Source organism: Myxine glutinosa, unplaced genomic scaffold (assembly GCF_964187855.1).
Source record: "Myxine glutinosa unplaced genomic scaffold, kmMyxGlut1.1 SCAFFOLD_1961, whole genome shotgun sequence".
Taxonomy (NCBI): Eukaryota; Metazoa; Chordata; class Myxini; order Myxiniformes; family Myxinidae; genus Myxine; species Myxine glutinosa.
The window spans coordinates 61,505-82,334 of NW_027618056.1; the positions used below are offsets into that span (position 1 = coordinate 61,505).

The window sequence follows — 20,830 nt, forward strand, 5'->3', positions numbered from 1 at the left end:
GCTCGTCGTTCGCACACCAACGCAGGGAAGAGAATCGACGGCGTTCCGTCTCTCCACCATCTTTCGAACTGCTTGTTCCTCCACCAAAGTCTGAAGCAAGAGAAGGTCCAGCGTGAAGGGACAGTCCAGAGCAAGAGGGCAAAGGGAAAAGAGCAAAATGCCGGTGAGCGAGAGGTTTTACTCGCCGTCACGTGACGTCAGCCCTCCCCTCGTCCAACCAGCACGGTGCCCCTTGACCTCACGAATCTTCCGATCACGTTTTTGTCCTCTCATTGGCCGAGCGCTTTTTGCCCTTCGTGTCATGCCATCTGTCGGTGCCCAATCAGTATGTCGCTCCTTTCACCAATCATGGGGAAGCTTTCTGCCCTTCCCCTGACCAATCACACGTCCTCCCCTACTCTGCCAATTGGTGCCCTGCTTGTTGCTCGCCACTCCCCCTAGCCAATCAAGAGCCTCCTGGGCATGGCTCTCGGCCTGCCTGATCGATACTTGCCTACAATGGCGCCATAGTGCGTGGTTGCCTCCTGTTTGTTCTTTCGTCAGTCATTGTGAGAGGGGATGTAATTAGTGTGTGCACTAATGGATCCATCTACTGTATAAGAGTGCGTTGCCATACGGGACACCGGGATAATCACAGAGGGGACGACACAATGGAATCTTATCCTTATTCCCTAATTCTAGTTACCAAGCCCCGTCCCCTCGTGGCGGGGATACAGATCCAACTTATCCGACATCCGGTCTACAGAACTTATTACATCGAGATTCTCTAGCATGACAGATGAATCACCTACCTATGCAGATCTACCTAAATCTATATATGCCTACCCAACCGACATAACAATACATACATACGTAGTGTGTTCAAAAAGTATCCGACCTTTATTTTTCGTGCGTAAAAAAAAAGAAGCTAGGGAGGCGTTGATTGGTGCACGTATGTAGGCGATCCTAATGCGCACGCGTGAATTTTTTCCCACCTGCAGAAGCTGTCATTCGACGGCAGACCGCCGATGAGTGAGGACATGTAAGCAAGCGCCGTCGGATTTTCGTTTTTGACAAAATGACGGAAAAACTTGAACAACGCTACTGCATCAAATTTTGTGTTTTTTGGCCTCGGGGATGTTGGATGCTTCCATTGTGATGACTGCAACTTGGTTTCTGGGTCGTACCCATAAACCCAGGACTCATCGCCAGTGATCACTGTGTTGAGGAAGCTGGGATCGCTGTTCGCAGTCTCCAGCATGTCCTGTGCGATCTCCAAACGGAGTTGCTTCTGCTCAATCGTTAGCAGCTTTGGTACGAACTTCGCTGAGATTCTCCTGAAGCCCAAATCCTCCTTCATAATGGAATGAACGGTGTTGAATCTTGCGGATCGTTTCCACTTGGGAATCGCCAAGCTTTACACAAAATTTGATGCAGTAGCGTTGTTCAAGTTTTTCCGTCATTTTGTCAAAAACGAAAATCCGACGGCGCTCGCTTACATGTCCTCACTCATCGGCGGTCTGCCGTCGAATGACAGCTTCTGCAGGTGGGAAAAAATTCACGCGTGCGCATTAGGATCGCCTACATACGTGCACCAATCAACGCCTCCCTAGCTTCCTTTTTTTTACGCACCAAAAATAAAGGTCGGATACTTTTTGAACACAGTAGTATGGACAGACAAGCACTGTTTTAGATGGCTTTGCCATATGGGCTACGTCGTAAAAATTTTGGTTGAACATAATAGTCTATGGATTGCCCTATCCAACCCCTCCTCTAATTGCCAATCTGAATATTGATTTAAATGAAATGAAGTGTGAATGTGTGTGTTGCTATATATGACCATCAAATGTATATATGTATATAATATATATAGGTAGCAGATGTAAAATAACATGTCTGCCTCCAGTTCATTTTTTTCTTATTTTCATTTCAAATGTCTTCAGCATCTATATAATAATAGCATAAGGACTCGACTTTGTTATCCCTTTTACGCCGCACCCAGTGACCCGATGCCCACGGCACTAATGGATTTACGATCTACGAACCGCGCCCTTTGTTTATCACGTACAGCCATACTCGAAAAATCTGAATTAGCCGACTTTGGGGCCCAAAAGCATCCGATTAACTGCCGATACGACGCCATCTTACGACGCCATCGTATTGGCGTCTGCTGGGCGAAGGCGAAGTAAGCCATCCGCTGATTGGACAGGCGAAGGCGAAAGCAAGCCGTCCACTGAGTGGACAATCCAGAGCATGCATTTGTGCCGGTGTCGGCGATCGTTGTTCATATACACACTCTTCATTCTCATCTTTCTTCCTAACTCTTACTCGGACAAGCAAATCCCCTATGCCATCCATAATGGTACACTCTATCCATACACCACATCCTCCCTTCCGTGGATGTTCCACGGGTTTCGGCTAGTTGTAAGTATTTATGCAACACCGAGGACATTGCAAAATGTTTTTTGTACATTCTGAAAAAGGGAAGCCAACCAGCTCGCAGTATTGGTTTATTTATTTCGTAATTTGTTTGTTTTTCTAATTTGTACCTGCATATGTGCACACATTTTTTTTTATTGTATTGCATCCCTCCCACCCCCTTCCCCTTCTTCATCTTCATTACAATAACTGCTTAGGATGACATTAGAACAGACAGAACACATGAATTGATGAAATGGAGTGGGCTCTTTGTGTGTGTTAAGTTGCTGTACCATCGCTAAGATTGCATTTTATAAAGTAGAAAATTAGAGATGAAATATCGAGAGATTATCATGGAAACGACAATTCTATACTGCAAGTTTGATGCTTTTATCCACCTTTGTTGTTTGTTTCACCATTGGGTTTCTATATTTCTTCCTCTTTTAACTCTCAACGACAGCCCATGCTTCCTCTTGTGCTTTTTATCATTTTGGTTCGTTCTTCCGTTGCAGTGGTTAGTGTACCATAACGCGTTGTCGGAGTTTCACATTTGTTGAACACGTTGTGTGCTCTGATCTGTTGTAAAATACTTGTATTGCCAGTGTTGATGCTTGAAACTGTGAAATGCTTCAACTTCTGAACTTGTAGGTTTGAAAATTCTTATTGCATGTGATTTGCAACCATGTACTGTACAAGGCTTCTGTTTGAACATGCCAACGTTAAGTTGGTGCCCTAAACCTTCCTGGAATTGCATCCACTGATTTAATCTTTGCACACCATAGCTTTATGCTTCTTCTATATAGGACCGTATTTCTACTCTTCTTCCCTTTGCTCTCTCCTTTACTGCCCTCCCTCTTTTTATGCTCTGCCCACTGCATTCTCACATTCCTATTCCTAAAAAAGCTCCACGGTCTGTGCCTCGATCATTTCAGTCCATGTTTTGGCCCTGCCTCACAAGCGTCAGAGGAAGTAAAATATGAGTGTAAAGAGAAGAAAGTAAAGGCAGGACACGGGACAACAGTCTCCATTATTTGTGCCACCTGACGCTAGACCCGTTGGACTACGCTTGTCTGGTAATTTTATTTCACCTGCATATCTGCCGATCTTTTCCACTGCTATGGAACCTGTGACACTTTCAAAGCGGCGTGGCACCTCTATGGTCGTGCTTTCTCAACTCCCACCACCGTCTCCAAGTTGCCGAGAGAATGTGATGCCCTTCACATTTGGCGATGGCAAGTGGCACCCTGTCAAGTATGTAAGGTACTCGTCCCATTTACAAAAGCATAAAGGATAGAGACACAGACAGAGAGAGAGAGAGGGGGGGGAGAGAGAAAGGGGGGAGAGAGAGAGGGGGGGGGGGAGAGAGAGACAGAGAGAGAGAGACAGAGAGAGAGAGACAGAGAGAGAGAGAGAGACAGAGAGACACACAGAGAGACACACAGAGAGACACACAGAGAGAGAGATGGAGATGGGGGACAGGCAGAAAAATAATTAAAACGGAATGGATAAAGAGAGACTGAAGTGCAGTGAGAGACTATAGTGTTTCAATTGAGTAAGGGAGAGACTGGGGTGCAGGGAGAGATTATAGTGTTCCAAGTGAGTAAGAGAGAGACTGAAGTGCAGGGAGAGACTATGGTGTTTCTAGTGAGTAAGGGAGAGATTATAGTGTTCCGAGTGAGTGAGACTGGGGTGCAAGGAGAGACTATAGTGTTCCAGGTGAGTAAGAGAGAGACTGAAGTGCAGGGAGAGTCTATGGTGTTTCTAGTGAGTAAGGGAGAGATTATAGTGTTCAGAGTGAGTGAGACTGGGGTGCAGGGAGAGACTATAGTGTTCTGAGTGAGTAAGGGAGAGACTGGGGTGCAGGGAGAGACTATAGTGTTCTGAGTGAGTAAGAGAGAGACTGGGGTGCAGGGAGAGACTATAGTGTTCTGAGTGAGTAAGAGAGAGACTGGGGTGCAGGGAGAGACTATAGTGTTCTGAGTGAGTAAGAGAGAGACTGGGGTGCAGGGAGAGACTGGGGTGCAGGGAGAGACTGGGGTGCAGGGAGAGACTATAGTGGTCCAAGTGAGTAAGGGAGAGACTGGGGTGCAGGGAGAGACTATAGTGTTCTGAGTGAGTAAGGGAGAGACTGGGGTGCAGGGAGAGACTATAGTGTTCTGAGTGAGTAAGAGAGAGACTGGGGTGCAGGAAGAGACTATAGTGTTCTGAGTGAGTAAGGGAGAGACTGGGGTGCAGGGAGAGACTATAGTGTTCTGAGTGAGTAAGGGAGAGACTGGGGTGCAGGGAGAGACTTTAGTGTTCTGAGTGAGTAAGAGAGAGACTGTGGTGCAGGGAGAGACTTAAGGTGCAGCATGTTAGCTGGAGAGAGATTGATGTGCAGTGGCTGGGTGAGTGAGGGAGGGAGAGACTGGGGTGCAGGGAGAGACTATAGTGTTCTGAGTGAGTAAGAGAGAGACTGGGGTGCAGGGAGAGACTTTAGTGTTCTGAGTGAGTAAGGGAGAGACTGGGGTGCAGGGAGAGACTTTAGTGTTCTGAGTGAGTAAGAGAGAGACTGGGGTGCAGGGAGAGACTTTAGTGTTCTGAGTGAGTAAGGGAGAGACTGGGGTGCAGGGAGAGACTTTAGTGTTCTGAGTGAGTAAGAGAGAGACTGGGGTGCAGGGAGAGACTTTAGTGTTCTGAGTGAGTAAGGGAGAGACTGGGGTGCAGGGAGAGACTTTAGTGTTCTGAGTGAGTAAGAGAGAGACTGGGGTGCAGGGAGAGACTATAGTGTTCCAAGTGAGTAACGGAGAGACTGTGGTGCAGGGAGAGACTTAAGGTGCAGCATGTTAGCTGGAGAGAGATTGATGTGCAGTGACTGGGTGAGTGAGGGAGGGAGAGACTGGGGGGCAGGGAGAGACTATAGTGTTCCAAGTGAGTAAGGGAGAGACTGTGGTGCAGGGAGAGACTTAAGGTGCAGCATGTTAGCTGGAGAGAGATTGATGTGCAGTGACTGGGTGAGTGAGGGAGTAAGAGACTGAGGTGCTGCAGAGGATGAGCAACGGGGTGAGTGAGTAACTGAGGTACAATGAGGCCTGAGTGAGGGTGTGAATTGCCATGTGAGAAGCGAGTTGCCATGGGCATGTGAGGGGGCTGGGTGAGGCCCGAGGGATGCGAGTGAGCTAGATGGTGAGTGAAAGGATTTGAGGAGTAGAGTTAGTCAAGGTGACGAGAGAGGAATTTTGTTGTGGAAAGTGAGCAAGTTGGGGAATGAGGTACTTTAAGGGGCTTGGTGACAAGAAAGGGGCTTGGAGGAGATGACAAGAGGCTTTGATGAGTAAACAAGGTGCTTGGAGGGGCAAGTGAGCAAGGTGGCAAGCTTGGAGGTTTGGAGGGCTGGACGACAAGGAGCTGTGAGGGGGCAAGCGAGGAAATCTGTGAGTCATGGGATCAGATAAAGATTGAGCAAGCTTTTTTGTACCTTGTTAAAAATACCTTATCTTAGTGTATCGAGTTGTTTACGCCACATCTGCTATAAATATTAATTGTTGACTTTTAGGGATTTGGCAAGGAACATGATTGTGTTTTGGTGTCGAAAGCTGATCTACCTTTGCATGTCCTCTGTCACCAATAGCTAAAAGGGTTTAATTCCAGGTTTATTCACACATCATATCCTCGGTTAGTTTTAACCAGTTAGTCGCCCCTCCCCGTTTACTTGGTTGTTCGCAGTTTTTGCTTTTAATTTGCTTATGATGTTTTTAAAATTTGTTTCTGATGGATTGTGTTTTCGTTTCTCTATTTTTTTTTCTGATGAGACGCATCTATGTTCACCTGAGAAGCGCTTCTGCAATGGTAGTAGGGCCGGGGAATCACGAGCCAGCTATTCCGTGTTTGGTAAAATGCCTGCTTGTGTAGGGCACTGTGCCAAACTGCCGGTAACTTTGCTGCTTGTGTTTCAAAACTTCAGCCCTTTTCATTCCGAAATACTCTTGTGTATTGAAAAGGTTTACCCATCCCTGGTTTTCCAACATGTTACCACTTGGAATAGAACGCAACTTGCTTTGAGGTCTTATTCGGCTGCACAAGTCACTTGATCTTAATTATGTGCATTGGAGTTCATTGCGCACGTCATCTCGGCACAACATGATGGAATTTGATCAAAGAGACAGGAGTTCATCAGGACGTCTTGCAAATAATAATTTGTACGTTTCGTGTATGAGTTCAGTTCCTTTCGATCTTCTTTCCACAGCAGAGGACTTTGCACTTTTGCCGGGCAGATATGCCGACGTATACATATATGAATGGCTGAGCGGTACATGCCAGGGGAATTTTGTCAGATCCTGCCTGGCATTTCATTTATAAGAACTGCGTGCCAGATAAAACTCTGTTAGGGGATGAACATAATTTCAGTCTGTGGTGTCGATTTATCTTCTTACCATGTCTCATATTCCTGGCTCTCTTCTTTCCACAGCTTTGATGTGGAAAATGGCACCTCTCCGGGCCGTAGTCCCCTGGACCCACAAGCAAGCCCTGGATCTGGCCTGGTTCTTCAAACAACTTTCCCACACAGCCAGAGGCGGGAGTCTTTCCTGTATCGCTCTGACAGCGACTACGACCTTTCTCCAAAGTCTATGTCCCGAAACTCTTCAATTGCCAGTGATGTGTAAGTATGTTTTGGCTGTTCTTGCATGTTACTCTGAATGTTATTACTTGGTTTTATTGTAAAAAAAAAAAAAAAAAAAAATTATGGTGGTACTTCACATTGCAATTATACAATTATTTTCACATTGCCATTACTCTCCAAATTTCTGAATCTATATACTGCAATCACATTACCATACTATCTCGTGAACACGTGTGAGCAATTGGTACAGTAAAAGCAAGGCCTATGTGATCAGTGTCTGTGTGTGAGCCGCAAGCTTTTTCTGTTTCAAGAGATGCTAATTTCACTGACTTGGAGGTCAGCAACCTTTTAGGTCTGCTTGGTCCTGGTAGGCCTGTATCTTGACTGGGTCTTACAGGTGCAACGGCAGGAACAGATGTTTCGACCACAACTCACACCCCTTTCCCCCCACTTGGGTTGCTTGCAGTGCTCGTCTCAAAGCAGGGTTAGTCTCTCGACAATCGGATCCTGGCTTTTCACAGTCATTTGGAAAGTAAGTCTGAGTCCTGCAAGGTAGCAAGATTTAACCTGCATTACCCACTGTCCCATGCCTCAACTGCCTGCAGACTAACTACAGCTGCACCTCTTTGATTTTGATTTCGATAGATTTTGATTTTGATAGATAGATTTTGATTTTGATAACCTTTGATTTCATTCATGCTCTATTAACAGCCTCCCCTTTATTATCCAATAAATGAATGAAAAGCTTCTCCATGCACTCCACATTAACAACTGAACATTTTCACATGCTTTTAATTGCATCATTAACCCACCCAAGCAGGCAGCATTCGTTATCACTTGTGGTGATTTCTAAATGTGCAAGTCCAATGTGTAAAAAGCAAAGCTTGTATGCCATCGAAGATCTGTGCTCAACAGGACAACTTTTCCAAGTGCTGCAGGGAGAGACCAGGGATGTTTTTGCCAATATGGAAATGCTTTTTGCCGCAATGCATTCGTGAGCGCACCAAAATCCGCTTGGATTAATACCTTGCCGAGTCCAAAACCCTGTGTTGTAAGGATTGTGGAAGCAAAGTGTGAGTCTAAGACAAGAAGGCAAAGTGTCTTTGAAACAGATAATTCAAAGCATAGTTCAACCAATTTTGTTTTTTTACATCTGGCTGCTGCAAAAATTGTGTAGGGTATTCGGAACAGTTGTACAGGAGTAACATTGGTCATTGTAGATACTCGTAATACTCAACACTGACAGATGCAGATGTTACAAGGATCGAGAGACAGAAGACTTGCTTTGTTATTAGCCTTTTAAGCTCCTTAGCAGTGCAGTGTTTTATCCCTCGCCAAACAATAACGTGAAGTCTTCTCATTGGTTGAAAGATTCCTCCTGAATGTTTTTATTTTCATTGGAATTATGTTTTTTTGGTTAAAGGCAATGATGAAAGGGGAATTTTGTGATATTTTGTCTAAAAAATTTTTTTTGTCTAAAACTTTTTTGGGTCTTTTGTCTTTTGTCTAAAATTTTGTCTGGTTTGAAAAGGGAATTTTGTCTAAATCTAATCGGGTGCCGTTGATGGGATCAGGAATCATCGATATAGAATAGGGTGTCGATTAAAAAGTGGTGTAAAAGTAGTTGTAACACTTCCTTTTACACCACTTTTCAGGGCATTTTGTAAAGTTGGATGTATGTATGCCTGTGCGTGCGCAAGATCTACACTCATGGAAGATCGAGGTTGGCAGAAAATTATAGAAAAGCGCTATTATTATTATTATTTATTTATTTATTTTGTATACAGGATCGAGGCTCGTGAAAGAGCTAACATTTATCACACAAAAAAATCAAACAGACACACAAAATATATAATAAGGGTAGTGGTAGACAAGATGGGGAGAGAAGGGGAAGCACACAAACACAACATTTGAGAGCAGGGACATTGGGAGATCTGTGGGACGGAGAGGGCTTGGGGGGAGGAGGCGTGGGACGGGAGAAGTATAAAAGGGGGATGGGAGAAGTATAAAACACAAGGACACTGCAAGGACTTCCAGGAAAGAAGTTGGTATTTCAAAAAAGTGAATCTGGGGTGAAATTAGTGGGGGTAGAAAAGATCAAGGTTTTGGATGGGGGAAGATAAGAGATGTCACCTGATATTCCACCACAATTAATGTGGATGTTTGATGCATTTCGATTAAAAACACTTGCAGTGCAGTGCATCATCAAGATCTTGCAGTGTGTCATCACAAAGATGATCCTTTGAGTATTATTTGTTGATGGCTGCTCACTAGGATCGTAAATTTGAGGAAGGTGAAAAACAGCAAGACGCACACAATCATCAGAATGCAGAGGCAGCTGACCCAGCCTCGCATGCCTAGCCATTGCAATGGGTGATACAATTACATTCATTTGGTACAGTCAGGATATTTGTACCAGATGCTGGTGTGGAGCTTCAGTTCATTGTTACTATTCCATTGATGACATGCGATTTGGATATAGTCCCTCATGGGATAGCTTTTCTGCTCAACCGAAATGTGTCTGTGAATTGATTCCATCTGTCTTGCACAGAATACAAATGAGCCAGAAGTTGCATTTTAACAGGTGTACATACATACATACATACATACATACATACATACATACATACATACATACATACATACATACATACATTTTTATACATGGATTCTCGGTTTTCGTCGTCCTTTGTCTTGTTTCTATAAACTGTTATTCTTTAAGTACACACGTCACCTGATATTCCACCATTATCTCACATCCTCATCCAAAAAGTTTTGGCCTGCTTTGGCTAATCCCTGAGGTAGATATAATTTATTATATGAATGAATAGCATCATAAATAATCAAATTGATATATGTGGGAAAATTACGTGCCTAGACCAGGAATTGAACCCAGGTCCTCTGGAAAACCGTACCAGTGCTCTGCTATCTGGGCGACCCTGACTGAGCAGGCAATTTTCCCACACATATGATTGCCACTCTCTTTTCGTCAATGTTTCCGGAGTACTCGCTGCCAACCCTAGGAGCACCAACGGCCTGAACACGAGAGGGTCTTTCTCCAATGGGGGGACAAATCCATGTCCTCTATTATAAACACCACTGGGGGCGTAGTGAAACAATTACATTAATGAACAGGATTAAATAATTAAATTGATATATGTGGGGAAATTACATGCCCAGACCAGGAATGGACCTGGGTCCTGGGTTTGATTCTTGGTCTGGACGTGTAATTTTCCCACATCTATCGATTTAAATACAATTTATTATACTGTTATGAATTTTGGTAGAGCAACATCTAGAGCGAGGTAGATCTGATAGGTAGGTATTCGACTGTCGTGACAGGGACTCTACATGTAATAAGTTCTTGATGTTTAGGCGTTTGTCGGGGTAATATGTATGATTGTGGATCTACCTGGAGATTCGGGTGTTAAATAGTGAGGGATTAAAGGTAACGCCCCTGTGAGTTTCACCTAGTAGTCAAACCTTTGTCCATTATGGCACTCCAAACCACATAAACATTAGTTAGGTCCTTAGCGCAACATTAAATAATTCCTTTCCCTGACAATGACTTCGGAACAAACGGACAGGAAACCAGGCCAAAACCACCGCCACAATTGGCCGCCACCGTTTACACCTCCAAGGCCTACAAACCTCGCCTGGCACGTGTTATAACACAAGGACCGCGGGGGTCGGGGACGGGAGAGTGGAGTGATGCCGCAGAGGGCGTGACCTGGGCGAGCCGGCGAGTTGGGAGGTTTTTTATTGGCTGAGGAGTGCGCCAATGTGACGTCATCGGCCAGAGATATGATCGACGGTCGGACGCCTTTTGGGGGAGTTGGCACTGAGAGTTGGCACTGAGTGTTGGCACTGAGGAGTTGGCAGCTGGCACTTGGCACTTGGCAGTTGGCTGCCAGCACTCCCGCACCAGCACTCCCGCAGAGAGTCGAGTCAAGTGGAGTCGTTTGCTTTGTGCAGCCCTGCGTGGGACCTTTGGAGCAAGGGAGCTCGTGGTGTGGGTGTGCCGTTGAACCGACGAGGCCTGGTGGTGCTTGGGGCCGTGGAACTTGGAGCGAGGCGTGCCGCGGGACGAAAGGAGCCGAGTGTTGGACGGCGGCCACCAAGACGACAAGGATGAGATAAGGCCGTACCCGCGAATACACTTTGCATAAAACTAAAAGACGTGTTATTTTCGTATTCATCTCCCTCGTATCGTGTTTGATATCTGTTGTGTGTGGGATCCCAATTTAGGCTTCTTATTAGTTATTAGTATTACCGGCGCGTGCTTTTTCACTGTCTACTTTTCATGAATAAATCCTTGTATTATTTTCTATATATATCTGAACGCAGTTTCCTGGGTGTTTCATTTTAATAGATAAGGCTGCAGAGCTTGCTGTGTCCGCCATTCCGCGCGTTTAACTTTGTGTTGATTTGGAATCCGCCATTGGGTTTTCGCCTCGGGAGTGTAAAGCCTCGCAATCGGCCATCCGCAACTGTGGTGTTAATCGCGGTTGCGTAACAATACGTTTTCTAAGAGACCTACAGCAGTTTCCGTGCTGTTTGGGTTACGATTAGGGGTTTTCTTATTATTTTTGTTTTTAGAAGAAAAAAAATCATATCCTCAAATCATATCTCATTTCCTTTCACAAAGCCCGAAACAAGTGTGTGTCCACCCTCAGGAGAGCCAGAAAACAATATCTCTCCTCTCTTCAAGACTGAACTCTTAAATCTGTCTCCCTCTTCCAAATCCTGGTGACGTCTGGTCAAATCTGTTTCTGGTGTTTGTTCCCCCTCCATCCCCTCCCTTACCTCAAACGGCTACACAGCTGAATCCGCTCATGAAAAAGCTGAATGCCTCAACTCTGTGTTTGCCTCTAAATCTTGTGTCCCCAACACATCGCTCTCTGTACCCATCGTACCCAGTCGTACCCAGCTGCTCCTGGACTCTCCTATTGTATCCATGCAAATCTCCACGCATGGCTTGCGGACTTCCTCTCTAGTCATAGTCAAGGTGTGGCCCTGAATGGGTTTCTCTCATCTCCCCTTCCTGTTCAGGCTGGAGTTCCCTAAGGCAGTGTTGTGGGCCCTGTGCTTTTTCTGGTTTTTTCCGTGGGAGTTGTTGTATGCAGATGATCTGGTGTTGATTGCAGAAAGTATGGATGGACTGAAGGAGAAGATGAACAAGTGGAAGGAATGTATGGAGACAAAAGGTCTGAAGGTGAATATCGGAAAAACGAAGTTGATGGCAAGTGGTAAAGCATGTGGTGAGGTGGAAAGAACTGGGAAGTGGCCGTGTGCTGTGTGCAGGAATGGTGTCGGAGTGAATTCCATTCAATGTACAATGTGCGCTGAGTGAGTTCATCAAAAATGTAGTGGTTTGAGAGGGCCATTAACCAGTGTGGCAGCTACATTCAAGTGTAAGGTGTGCACAGAGGGAGCTGCAGATGGAGGAAATGTTGAGTTGGATCTTGGAGATGGCGTGAAGCTGGAAGGTGTGAAAACATTTTGTTACCTTGGAGACATGCTGAATGGAGAAGGTGGATCAGACTCGGCAACGGTTGCTCGAGTGAGATGTGCATGGAAGAGGTTTCTGGAACTGAGTGGTGTGCTGACGAGGAGGGGAGTGTCATTGAAGCTGAAGGGAAAGGTGTATGCTGCATGTGTGAGAAGTGTTATGATTTATGGGAGTGAGACATGGGTAATGAACGTAGAGCAGCAACGGAGGCTGGAAAGGGTGGAAATGCGAATGGTTCGGTGGATGTGTGGAGTATCGTTGAGAGAGAGGAAGACAAATGATGAATTGCGAAAGATGATGGGAAGAGAGCCTGTGATGGATGCTGTGAAGAGAAACATGTTGAGATGGTTTGGTCATGTGTTGAGGAAGGATGAAAGTGACTGCTTGAAAAGAGTGATGGAAATGAATGCAGAAGGAAGTAGTGGACGGGGAAGACCGAGAAAGACTTGGCTAAAGATGGTCGAAGAAGAAATGCGGGCAAGGGGGTTAACAAGGGGAGATGCAGAAAATAGGGCAAAATGGAGAACATTGTCATGGAGACCGCAAGGCTAACCCCCGCTCTTGCAGGGAAAATGGCCTTAAAATGCCTGTTGTTGTTGTTGTTGTTGTTGTATCAATGACCTCTCTGACTCTCTTGAAAATCCTCTCTACCTCTTTGCTGATGACTCCACTCTCTGCCGCTCCATTCCTCATCCTTCAGATCGGCAGTCTGCAGCCTCCTCGCTCTCTGCAGACCTGGACAAAATCACAGACTGGTCAAACAAGTGGAACATGTCTTTCAATCGTGACAAATCTCACACTCTTACTATGTCTCTCTAAAAAGACCGACTGGACAATCCTCCCATCTACTTTCTGAACAATCCTCTCCAAGAAGTTCTGTCACTCAACCTTTTGGGTCTCACTATCTGCCATGATCTTTCCTGGGAAAACCACATTTCCAATCTAGGCCTCCAAAGCCTGTCGCCGACTGGGCATCCTCCGTCGGGTGAAGTCCTTCCTTGGCACACCTGAGCTCCTCACCACATACAAGGCTTTCATCCACAGCTCAATGGAATACTGTTCTCCCCTATGGGCTGGTGCTCCTGCCTCACACCTAGCTCGGCTTCACGCTGTTGAAACCAAAGCTTTCGGAATCATTGGAATCTCCCGCTATGAAGCTAACTCCGAGGGACTTTCACTTACTCACCGCAGGCAGGGTGGTAGTCTTTCTGTCTTCTACCGACTCCTCTCCGGCCTTGCTCCCCCAGCTCTCTCTGGGCTCTGTCCCCCAAATATTCCTACAGGTCGCACAAGATCTGCCAGCAACCCTCTTATGGTTAAACTGACAAAATCAAGACTCTCTGCTCACCTTCATTCCTCTTTTCTCCTGCCTCTGGAACAAACTCCCTCACTCTCTTCAATCCCACTCCTCCCTCCAGGTTTTTAAAACAGCTGTTCACCACCATCTCTTATCTTCCCCCATCCAAAACCTTGATCTTTTCTACCCCTGTTAATTTCAGCCCAGATCCACTTTTTTGAAATACCAACTTCTTTCCTGGAAGTCCTTGGTGTCCTTGTGTTTTATACGTCTCCCACTCTCCCCCCAACCCCCTTCCCATGCCTCCTCCCCCCAAGCCCTCTCCCTCCCACAGATCTCCCGATGTCCCTGCTCTCAAATGTTGTGTTTGTGCTTCCCCTTCTCTCCCCATCTTGTCTACCGCTCCCCTTATTATATGTTTTTTGTGTCTTTGATTTTGTGTGTGATAAATGTTCGCTCTTTCACGAGCCTCGATCCTGTATCCAAAAAAAAAAAAAATCTTTATTTGCACTCACCGAGTTGTGAAACTTAACAGGTAAGAAGCTAATTGTGTCCTCATTTTTAGATCACCTGGAACGAAGTTCAGGGGAGCTTATGCGATGGCGCGTCATCCGTCCGTCAGTCCGTCCGTAAACACTTGAAACTAATCCTCCAAAACCGCTGATGGGATTGTGACCAAATTTGGCACAAATGATATTTGTTGTGTTGTGACTAAAGTTTGTTCACGGGATTTAAAAAGTCGGGGTCTAAGGGGGTCTACCTGGGGTCAACGTGGATCCAGGTTTGACCCCCACCCCTAAAATAGGAATGTGCTTTTTCCTCTGAAACTACACACACTATTTCGATGAAATTTGACCACAAACTTCATCCCCCATGATGTACCAAAGTTTGTTCACGGCATTAAAATAATCTGCCCCTTTGGGGGTCTATTGGGGGGTTGTCCCCCAAAATAAATATTTGCTTTATTCTCATAAACTACACACACAATTTGGATGACACTTCACCACGACCTTCATCACCCGTGATGTACCGTTTGTTCCTGGCATTAGAAAAATTGGGGTCTGAGGAGGTATATGGGGTTGTAGTCCAGTAATAATGTGACTTGACCTCACACTAATTGCAACAGAAGCAAACTCAACTGATTTGTGTATCCTCAATATGTCCTGAATGAGGAAAAAAAAGTGTTGAGGAATTGCATGGGTGGAAAGTTTTGAAAAATGCATAAATATGATCCTACCCAAAAGCCGATTTTTAGCCCTTTCTGCTAGATTTGACTATGCTGTATTTTTTTCCTTGAAGCAAAAAAAACATACAGAGAGAGTATCAGTGATGAGAATTTATTGTGATCACATCATCACATAACTGATCAACTGTTGATCAAACGATTGAACCAATTAAATATGTGTACAGAATACATATAACACTACACAATGTCATCATCGTCGTCACAGGGCATCTGTATTGAGTTAGTGCAGCTGGATCCCCTGCAGTTTCCACATGCCGGAGTGCACTCGATATTGTTCTTTTTGCATGTGCATCTCAGGGTGCTGCAGTCAGCCTGGCAGTTGCACTTGATGACCCGCAGAAGCTTTTCAGGAGCAGGGGGTAGGGTTGTCTGAACTGGCACAAACCCCTCGACACACTTCTGCCATCCCCACTCTGTAGGACGAGGTCCATCTGTAAGATAAGACAGGGAATTTGGTTTTGTCACAGCAGCAATGATACAGAAGGTAGTGAAAATAATACACAAGATACACAGAACATCACAGTAATTGAACTTAATATATTAACTGAAATTAATATACTAAAATACAAGAATAAACATAGCAGCAATCAGGGCACACAGTAAAATGTAAATGTACCAGATGTAGATCCCTTCCATTCTTGTACTTGCAAGTAGACACGCAGGCTGTGAAACTTTGCTGCTCCTGATGTTGGTGGTAAGACCTGTGGCTGAACGTAAGTAGAGCTAGATGCCACCTTCTCACAGAACCGATGATATCGGAGGGAGTCCAGGGTGTCAGTTGATGTTCCATTGTAGAGAATCACCATCGCTTTCTCTCCTGCTTCTGCCACATCATCTGTAGAGGCTGAATGTGCACAGAACACCTCGGCTTGCTCTCGGAATATGTCGCTTTCTTTGAATTTCTTGAGGGAAGCTCCCTTCCCGATCCCGTGGAGGCGAGATGTAGTGTCACATCCAAGAACTGCATGTAAGAACAAGATGTGCCTACATATGTCTGGGCCAAGTAGTTGTTTTGTAGCCTTGATGTTCCAAATGCGAGGCTTCTTTGTTGTCTTCCTTGACTCAGAACAAAAGAACAGGTCATGGGAGTCCAGGCTTGCATGGTAGCAGAGAAGGACTAAGAGGTCTGTATTATCCCCCATTAGCACAGTATTGTTGGTGGTAGCACACTGCACAGCTTTCTGCACAATCAGCAGGTCAGCATCTCCTGAGGCATGGTATGTCTCACAGTTTGCCTTCTGCAGTTCTTCACTTAACATGGAAAGAAATTGCTGCTTGTTCTGCCTGTTGGCCAGGAACTGTTCCTTCTGCATTGTGACAATCATGTCGGCTGTAAATGTCACAGTGGCACCAATCTTCCCTTTTGACCGTCTGTGGTGTGTCATGTCCTTTGTGTTGTTACTTTCATACCCATCAAACACCACGACAGCCTTGCCATACTTCTTCGTTACATACTCCGTATACTGGTGGCATATGTCTTTATAAGTAGATCCATGGGACCATGGGATACGTTGAAGAAGTGCTCCACCATCCAAGACATACTGGCAGCCATCAACTACGTTATCTGCTGGAACATGAGGCCCGATAAGACCCCAGATGGCGTCGGCGAGGGCTGGCTTTTTTGCTTCTCGAAGCAGTAGAGAGGAATCAAATAGGGCTGGGGGATAGCTACATAGCTCATATTTGAGGGCTGACTCGAGTGCATCACTGTTCTGTGCCACTATGACCAGTCTCTGGAAGAGAAGCTGTGGATCAACTTGAATTTGGTCTCCATCGATCCTTACAGAAGACTTCATGCCGAGAGTGACAGCTTGATCCTTCCTCTTGAAGGTGAACTCAGCAGGTGTTAGTCCATCCATGGACTTCAGTATCGCAGTGCCAACGGACTGTGCTGTATCAACGTTGACGGTGGAAAGGGCATTCTCCCCAGCGGCAATATTCCGGAAACTAGGGTCATTGCTGAATGGATTGTGCTCCTGTAGATACCTGAGAACTGTCAGTGTGTCCTTCCAGTCACGGGATTGCCTTGCTTTGGTCATGTCTTTGTTCTGCTCTCCAGTGTTGTAGTTGACCCCCGTGAGTCCCTCCATTGCCTGGTTTACTTCTGCACAGGCGGGCATCGATAGCAGCCACAACAGACGCTGTTGCTCCGTCATCCCTCGCCCTCGTGTGAGCCCACCACTGGTTTTTAAACTTCTCATCAGAACCTGCTCAATGACCAGGTCAGGTGAGAGACCTGCCCATAGGCGATCGCTTCGCCGAATCACGTGGAACCCTTCCTCGAAACGTTGTTGGACTTCTGGGTGTTCAGTCTTGAGGTTGTGCATCTGCTGAAGGTACACCCTGGCAGATTTGGTGTAAAGATTGTGTCCTGATGCTGCCAGATAGGGTAGCATGTCCTGGATAGCCTGCAGATGTAAGGCCCAGTTTCCAGTGCGTTCTGCACTGATGTATTTTCGTAGGATGTCCAGCATGTCCATGTACTGAACCCAGAGAGCTGAAGTTCTAGAGGACTTCTTGGTGGACTCGATGTGCTTTTGAAGGCGGTCTTTGATTCTCACTAGAACTTCAGACTGACAAACTTCTTCAGCAGATATAGCCCCATTTATCAGCTTCTCATAGATCTTATAAGCTCCCTCCAGGTCCGCATCTCTGCTTCCATCTGTTATCTGATGAGCCGGTGGCCTTGCAGCTGCAGCTGCTTCGGCTGACTCTGACTCTCCATCCTTACTGTTGTCTGGAGTTCCAGATTGCTGTGGTAGATGGAAATCGAACACGTTTGATAGCATCAGTGCATTGAGGGCTGCATCAACAATTGAGTGTGCACGAACTGCTCGCGCAACAGCTTTGCCACACATCATGTGGATTACTGCATTTGGGGCATAGATCAACTCCAGCAGTTCTTGTAGCCCAGATGAGGCCATCAAGTGTCCGATGCAACCGAGGAAGCTCATTTCTGCATGGAAGCCACCCAAACGCAAGACTATTCGTCTCAGATCACTTTCCATTGGCTCAGAGTTGATAATCATGAGAGCCTTCCACCAGAGTGGCTGATCAAACGTGATTATTGGGGTGACATTGTGGCATCGTGCATGCTCACTAACAAATGTCAGGGTCGAGAATATGCATGTGCTATCACTGGGATTCAGATCGATCATCGGCAGAAGCATAACAGTTGCTTTGCCAGGGTGGTCGCCATAATGCACAAACTGCATCATTCCTGACCATGCAGGTCTGGGAGACCCAAAGAGGATGGATGCTTTCCACAGGACATCAAGATTTTCACAGCTGTTCTGGACCTGAAGGTTGACAAGCTTCTGGTAGGTCAGTGCCGTCAAATTGTGCCTTTCGTCTTTGTGGTACCGTACTTGTACCCTTCCAACCATTGCCACATCCAAGGAAGTAGCCTTGATCCTGGGGATTGGCTGCCTTGATCTAATTCCAGGGGTTATGGCTGCAATCATTCCTATACCATGGAATGTACCAAGGCCATCAAGCGTGCGGATGTTATGGTCGACATTGTCAGCTACATATTGGACAAACTCTGTCGATAGGTCAGGAATGTTTGTTCCATGGAATTTGGCTGCATTTCGTTTAAACTGGTGCACCTCCTGGTATGCGCAACAAAACCCAAGGTGATGAAGAGTATCAATGAGGAACCGCGATGCAAAGTGGTGATATAGTTGCACGCCCACCCCAAACTGAAGTGGTGCTAACATGACTCTTGGTCTAGTTGCCTGCATCATTGCTTGTCCAATTGCCGCCACTTTGGCTTGAGTTTTGGTCCCGGCAAATAGTTCTTCCAGGAGCACGCGAAGAGTATCTGGAAGAAATCTGACGCCAGCCTCTTGCGATTCTATGTCATCAAGAGCTGGGTAAGACTCATAGGATAACCCGATGTCTTTGGTATCTTGTTTGATGAGCTTTGCAGCTACCTGCACAAGCTTGATCTTCTCTTGATCTTCTGTGTTTGTTTGTTTCTGCTGTGTCTCATAGTAGTCTTGCAGCACCACCCTGGCTGTTGTCCTGATGGTAACCACATTTGGTTTCCCATTGATCTCGGTGTATATTATCTTCTCACCGAAGTGTTTTTGCAGACTCCTCTTCATATGGGTGTAACCGTATGGTTCATGTTCACTGTGTGCAAGCTTCTGCTGCATGAGGTCAATTAGATCATTTATGGTGATCTGCTCGTCATCATTTTCTTCTATATACTTCACAACCTCCAAGAATGCTGCTGTCCTCTCATCAACGACAGGCCGACCAGCCTTCCTCCTCTTGGAGTCTTCTGTGTTTGTCTGATACGCTACTGGTATCTGCTTGTATGTGCGAAAATTCACACTGCAAGTCTGGTGGTAGACTGCATCTGCTGCATGTAGGTCATGCACATGCAGAATCCGTGCCTTCACAGTCTCTGACCAGTCATCACCTCGTGCACGACATGTTGCCAAAAGCGTGTCCTTGAATTCAATTGTCCTGACTTGGAAAACACTGACTTCACTTGGCTTCTTTCTCTTTTTTCCAAACTGAGCTCGTGTGCCACAAAACAGGCAATCAGTACTGTAAGAGAACCTCCCTGTAGTCGATCTTAGTGTAGGACTCTCACTGCTTGTACTTGTTTCTGACTCTTGTTGCCTGGTGTCCTTGGCTATCTGTTGTGGATTAATGTATGTCCAGTGACAGTCTTTGTGTATCTTATCACCAGGTACAGCATGAATATTGTCTCCCCTTTTTTTACTGGCCTGGTTGATAGATGAACTTCCCTTCTCTCCAAGTGTTGATACTGACGACCCTCCTCCGTCCAGACTGCTTGCAAATGACACACTGTTCATATGCCTCCATTTCCTGAAAGTGGAAAAAAAATATGCACGTTGAAAAATGTGCACGCACGGTTGAAAACGTGCATGTTTGGAACTGGATCCTAGTCAGGGATGTGCAGAGGATGTTAGAGGGTTCATAACTCAGAAAAGAGCACTGTAGTTGTGGCGTGCGCGGCGTGTTTAAACCAGTTAGCAGAATATGTACAATGTAACATAATGTAATAAATAGCTAGCTAACTATTATAGCTGGAGGAAATTATGGAAAACCCACCTGATGAGGTTAGTATAGCGTACACCGCAATCGATGACACCGGCACAAATGCATGCTCAGGATTGTCCACTCAGTGGACGGCTTGCTGTCGCCTTCGAATGTCCAATCAGCGGATGGTTTGCTGTCGCCTTCGACTGTCCAATCAGCGGACGGCTTGCTGTCGCCTTCGACTGTCCAATCAGCGGACGCTATTGTTATATAGATGTTTTTTTGCTTCAAGGAAAAAAATACAGCATAGTCAAATCTAGCAGAAAGGGCTAAAAATCGGTTTTTTGGTAGGATTAAAGCGCGGCGTTACGCGCGCTGCTTGTGAGCAAGGAGGAAGCGGACAAGCGGTAACATATAAACGTCTTTATTGTAAGAGCACACTGTAACACTGAACTGCTCCGGGCTGGGCGCCCGGTGTATATCATGAGGCCACGCCTACCCCTCGGGCGTGGCCACCGCCCACTTGGTGCGCGGAATGATGTCACCACGCCAGTGGGCTTTTGTGTCCGCCACACGCCCCCCCCCCAGAATTCCCGCGCACCTGGAGGGCCAGTTTGCGGGGCAGACGAATGACCCGGCCAAAGCGCCCCCTGGCGATCGGCGGCGTCCGGGGTGCAGGGATGCCAGGTGGGATGCCCCTGGCTGCCCCTGGGATGGGTGCAGGACCGGGGGGCGGCGTGGCGGCGGGGCTGGGCGGTG

At 46.2% G+C, this 20,830-nt stretch overlaps 2 protein-coding genes across 5 annotated transcripts in view; one reads left to right on the plus strand and one right to left on the minus strand.

Moving 5' to 3' along the window:
• Positions 1-11,348, plus strand: part of LOC144888248 (uncharacterized) — a 31,704-nt gene extending 20,356 nt beyond the window's left edge. The window contains exons 1-4 of one of the 3 annotated variants that reach the window (XM_078769283.1): positions 3,169-3,657; positions 6,845-7,036; positions 7,464-7,529; positions 10,973-11,348. In XM_078769283.1, the coding sequence (XP_078625409.1) occupies positions 3,515-3,657; positions 6,845-7,036; positions 7,464-7,529; positions 10,973-11,132 (561 nt within the window). In that variant the 5' untranslated portion in view covers positions 3,169-3,514 and the 3' untranslated portion in view covers positions 11,133-11,348. Of the gene's footprint in view, positions 1-3,168; positions 3,658-6,844; positions 7,037-7,463; positions 7,530-10,972 lie in introns of those variants that run through there. The other 2 variants (XM_078769284.1, XM_078769285.1) reach the window with 2 other exon arrangements.
• A 3,779-nt stretch (positions 11,349-15,127) lies between these two features.
• LOC137411584 (uncharacterized) lies at positions 15,128-19,897 on the minus strand. Of its 2 annotated transcripts, none has more exons than XR_013621667.1 (2): positions 19,795-19,897; positions 15,128-15,483 (listed from the first exon to the last, which is right to left on the minus strand). XR_013621667.1 is itself a non-coding variant. In XM_068096913.2 (2 exons), the coding sequence occupies exons 1-2, from the start codon at positions 15,856-15,858 to the stop codon at positions 15,230-15,232; spliced, it is 444 nt and encodes a 147-aa protein (XP_067953014.2). In that variant the 5' UTR covers positions 15,859-15,865; the 3' UTR covers positions 15,128-15,229. The 2 variants fall into 2 exon arrangements, 1 of the variants encoding a protein (XP_067953014.2); XM_068096913.2 differs by lacking the exon at positions 19,795-19,897 and adding an exon at positions 15,669-15,865.
• Positions 19,898-20,830: the final 933 nt, after the last annotated feature.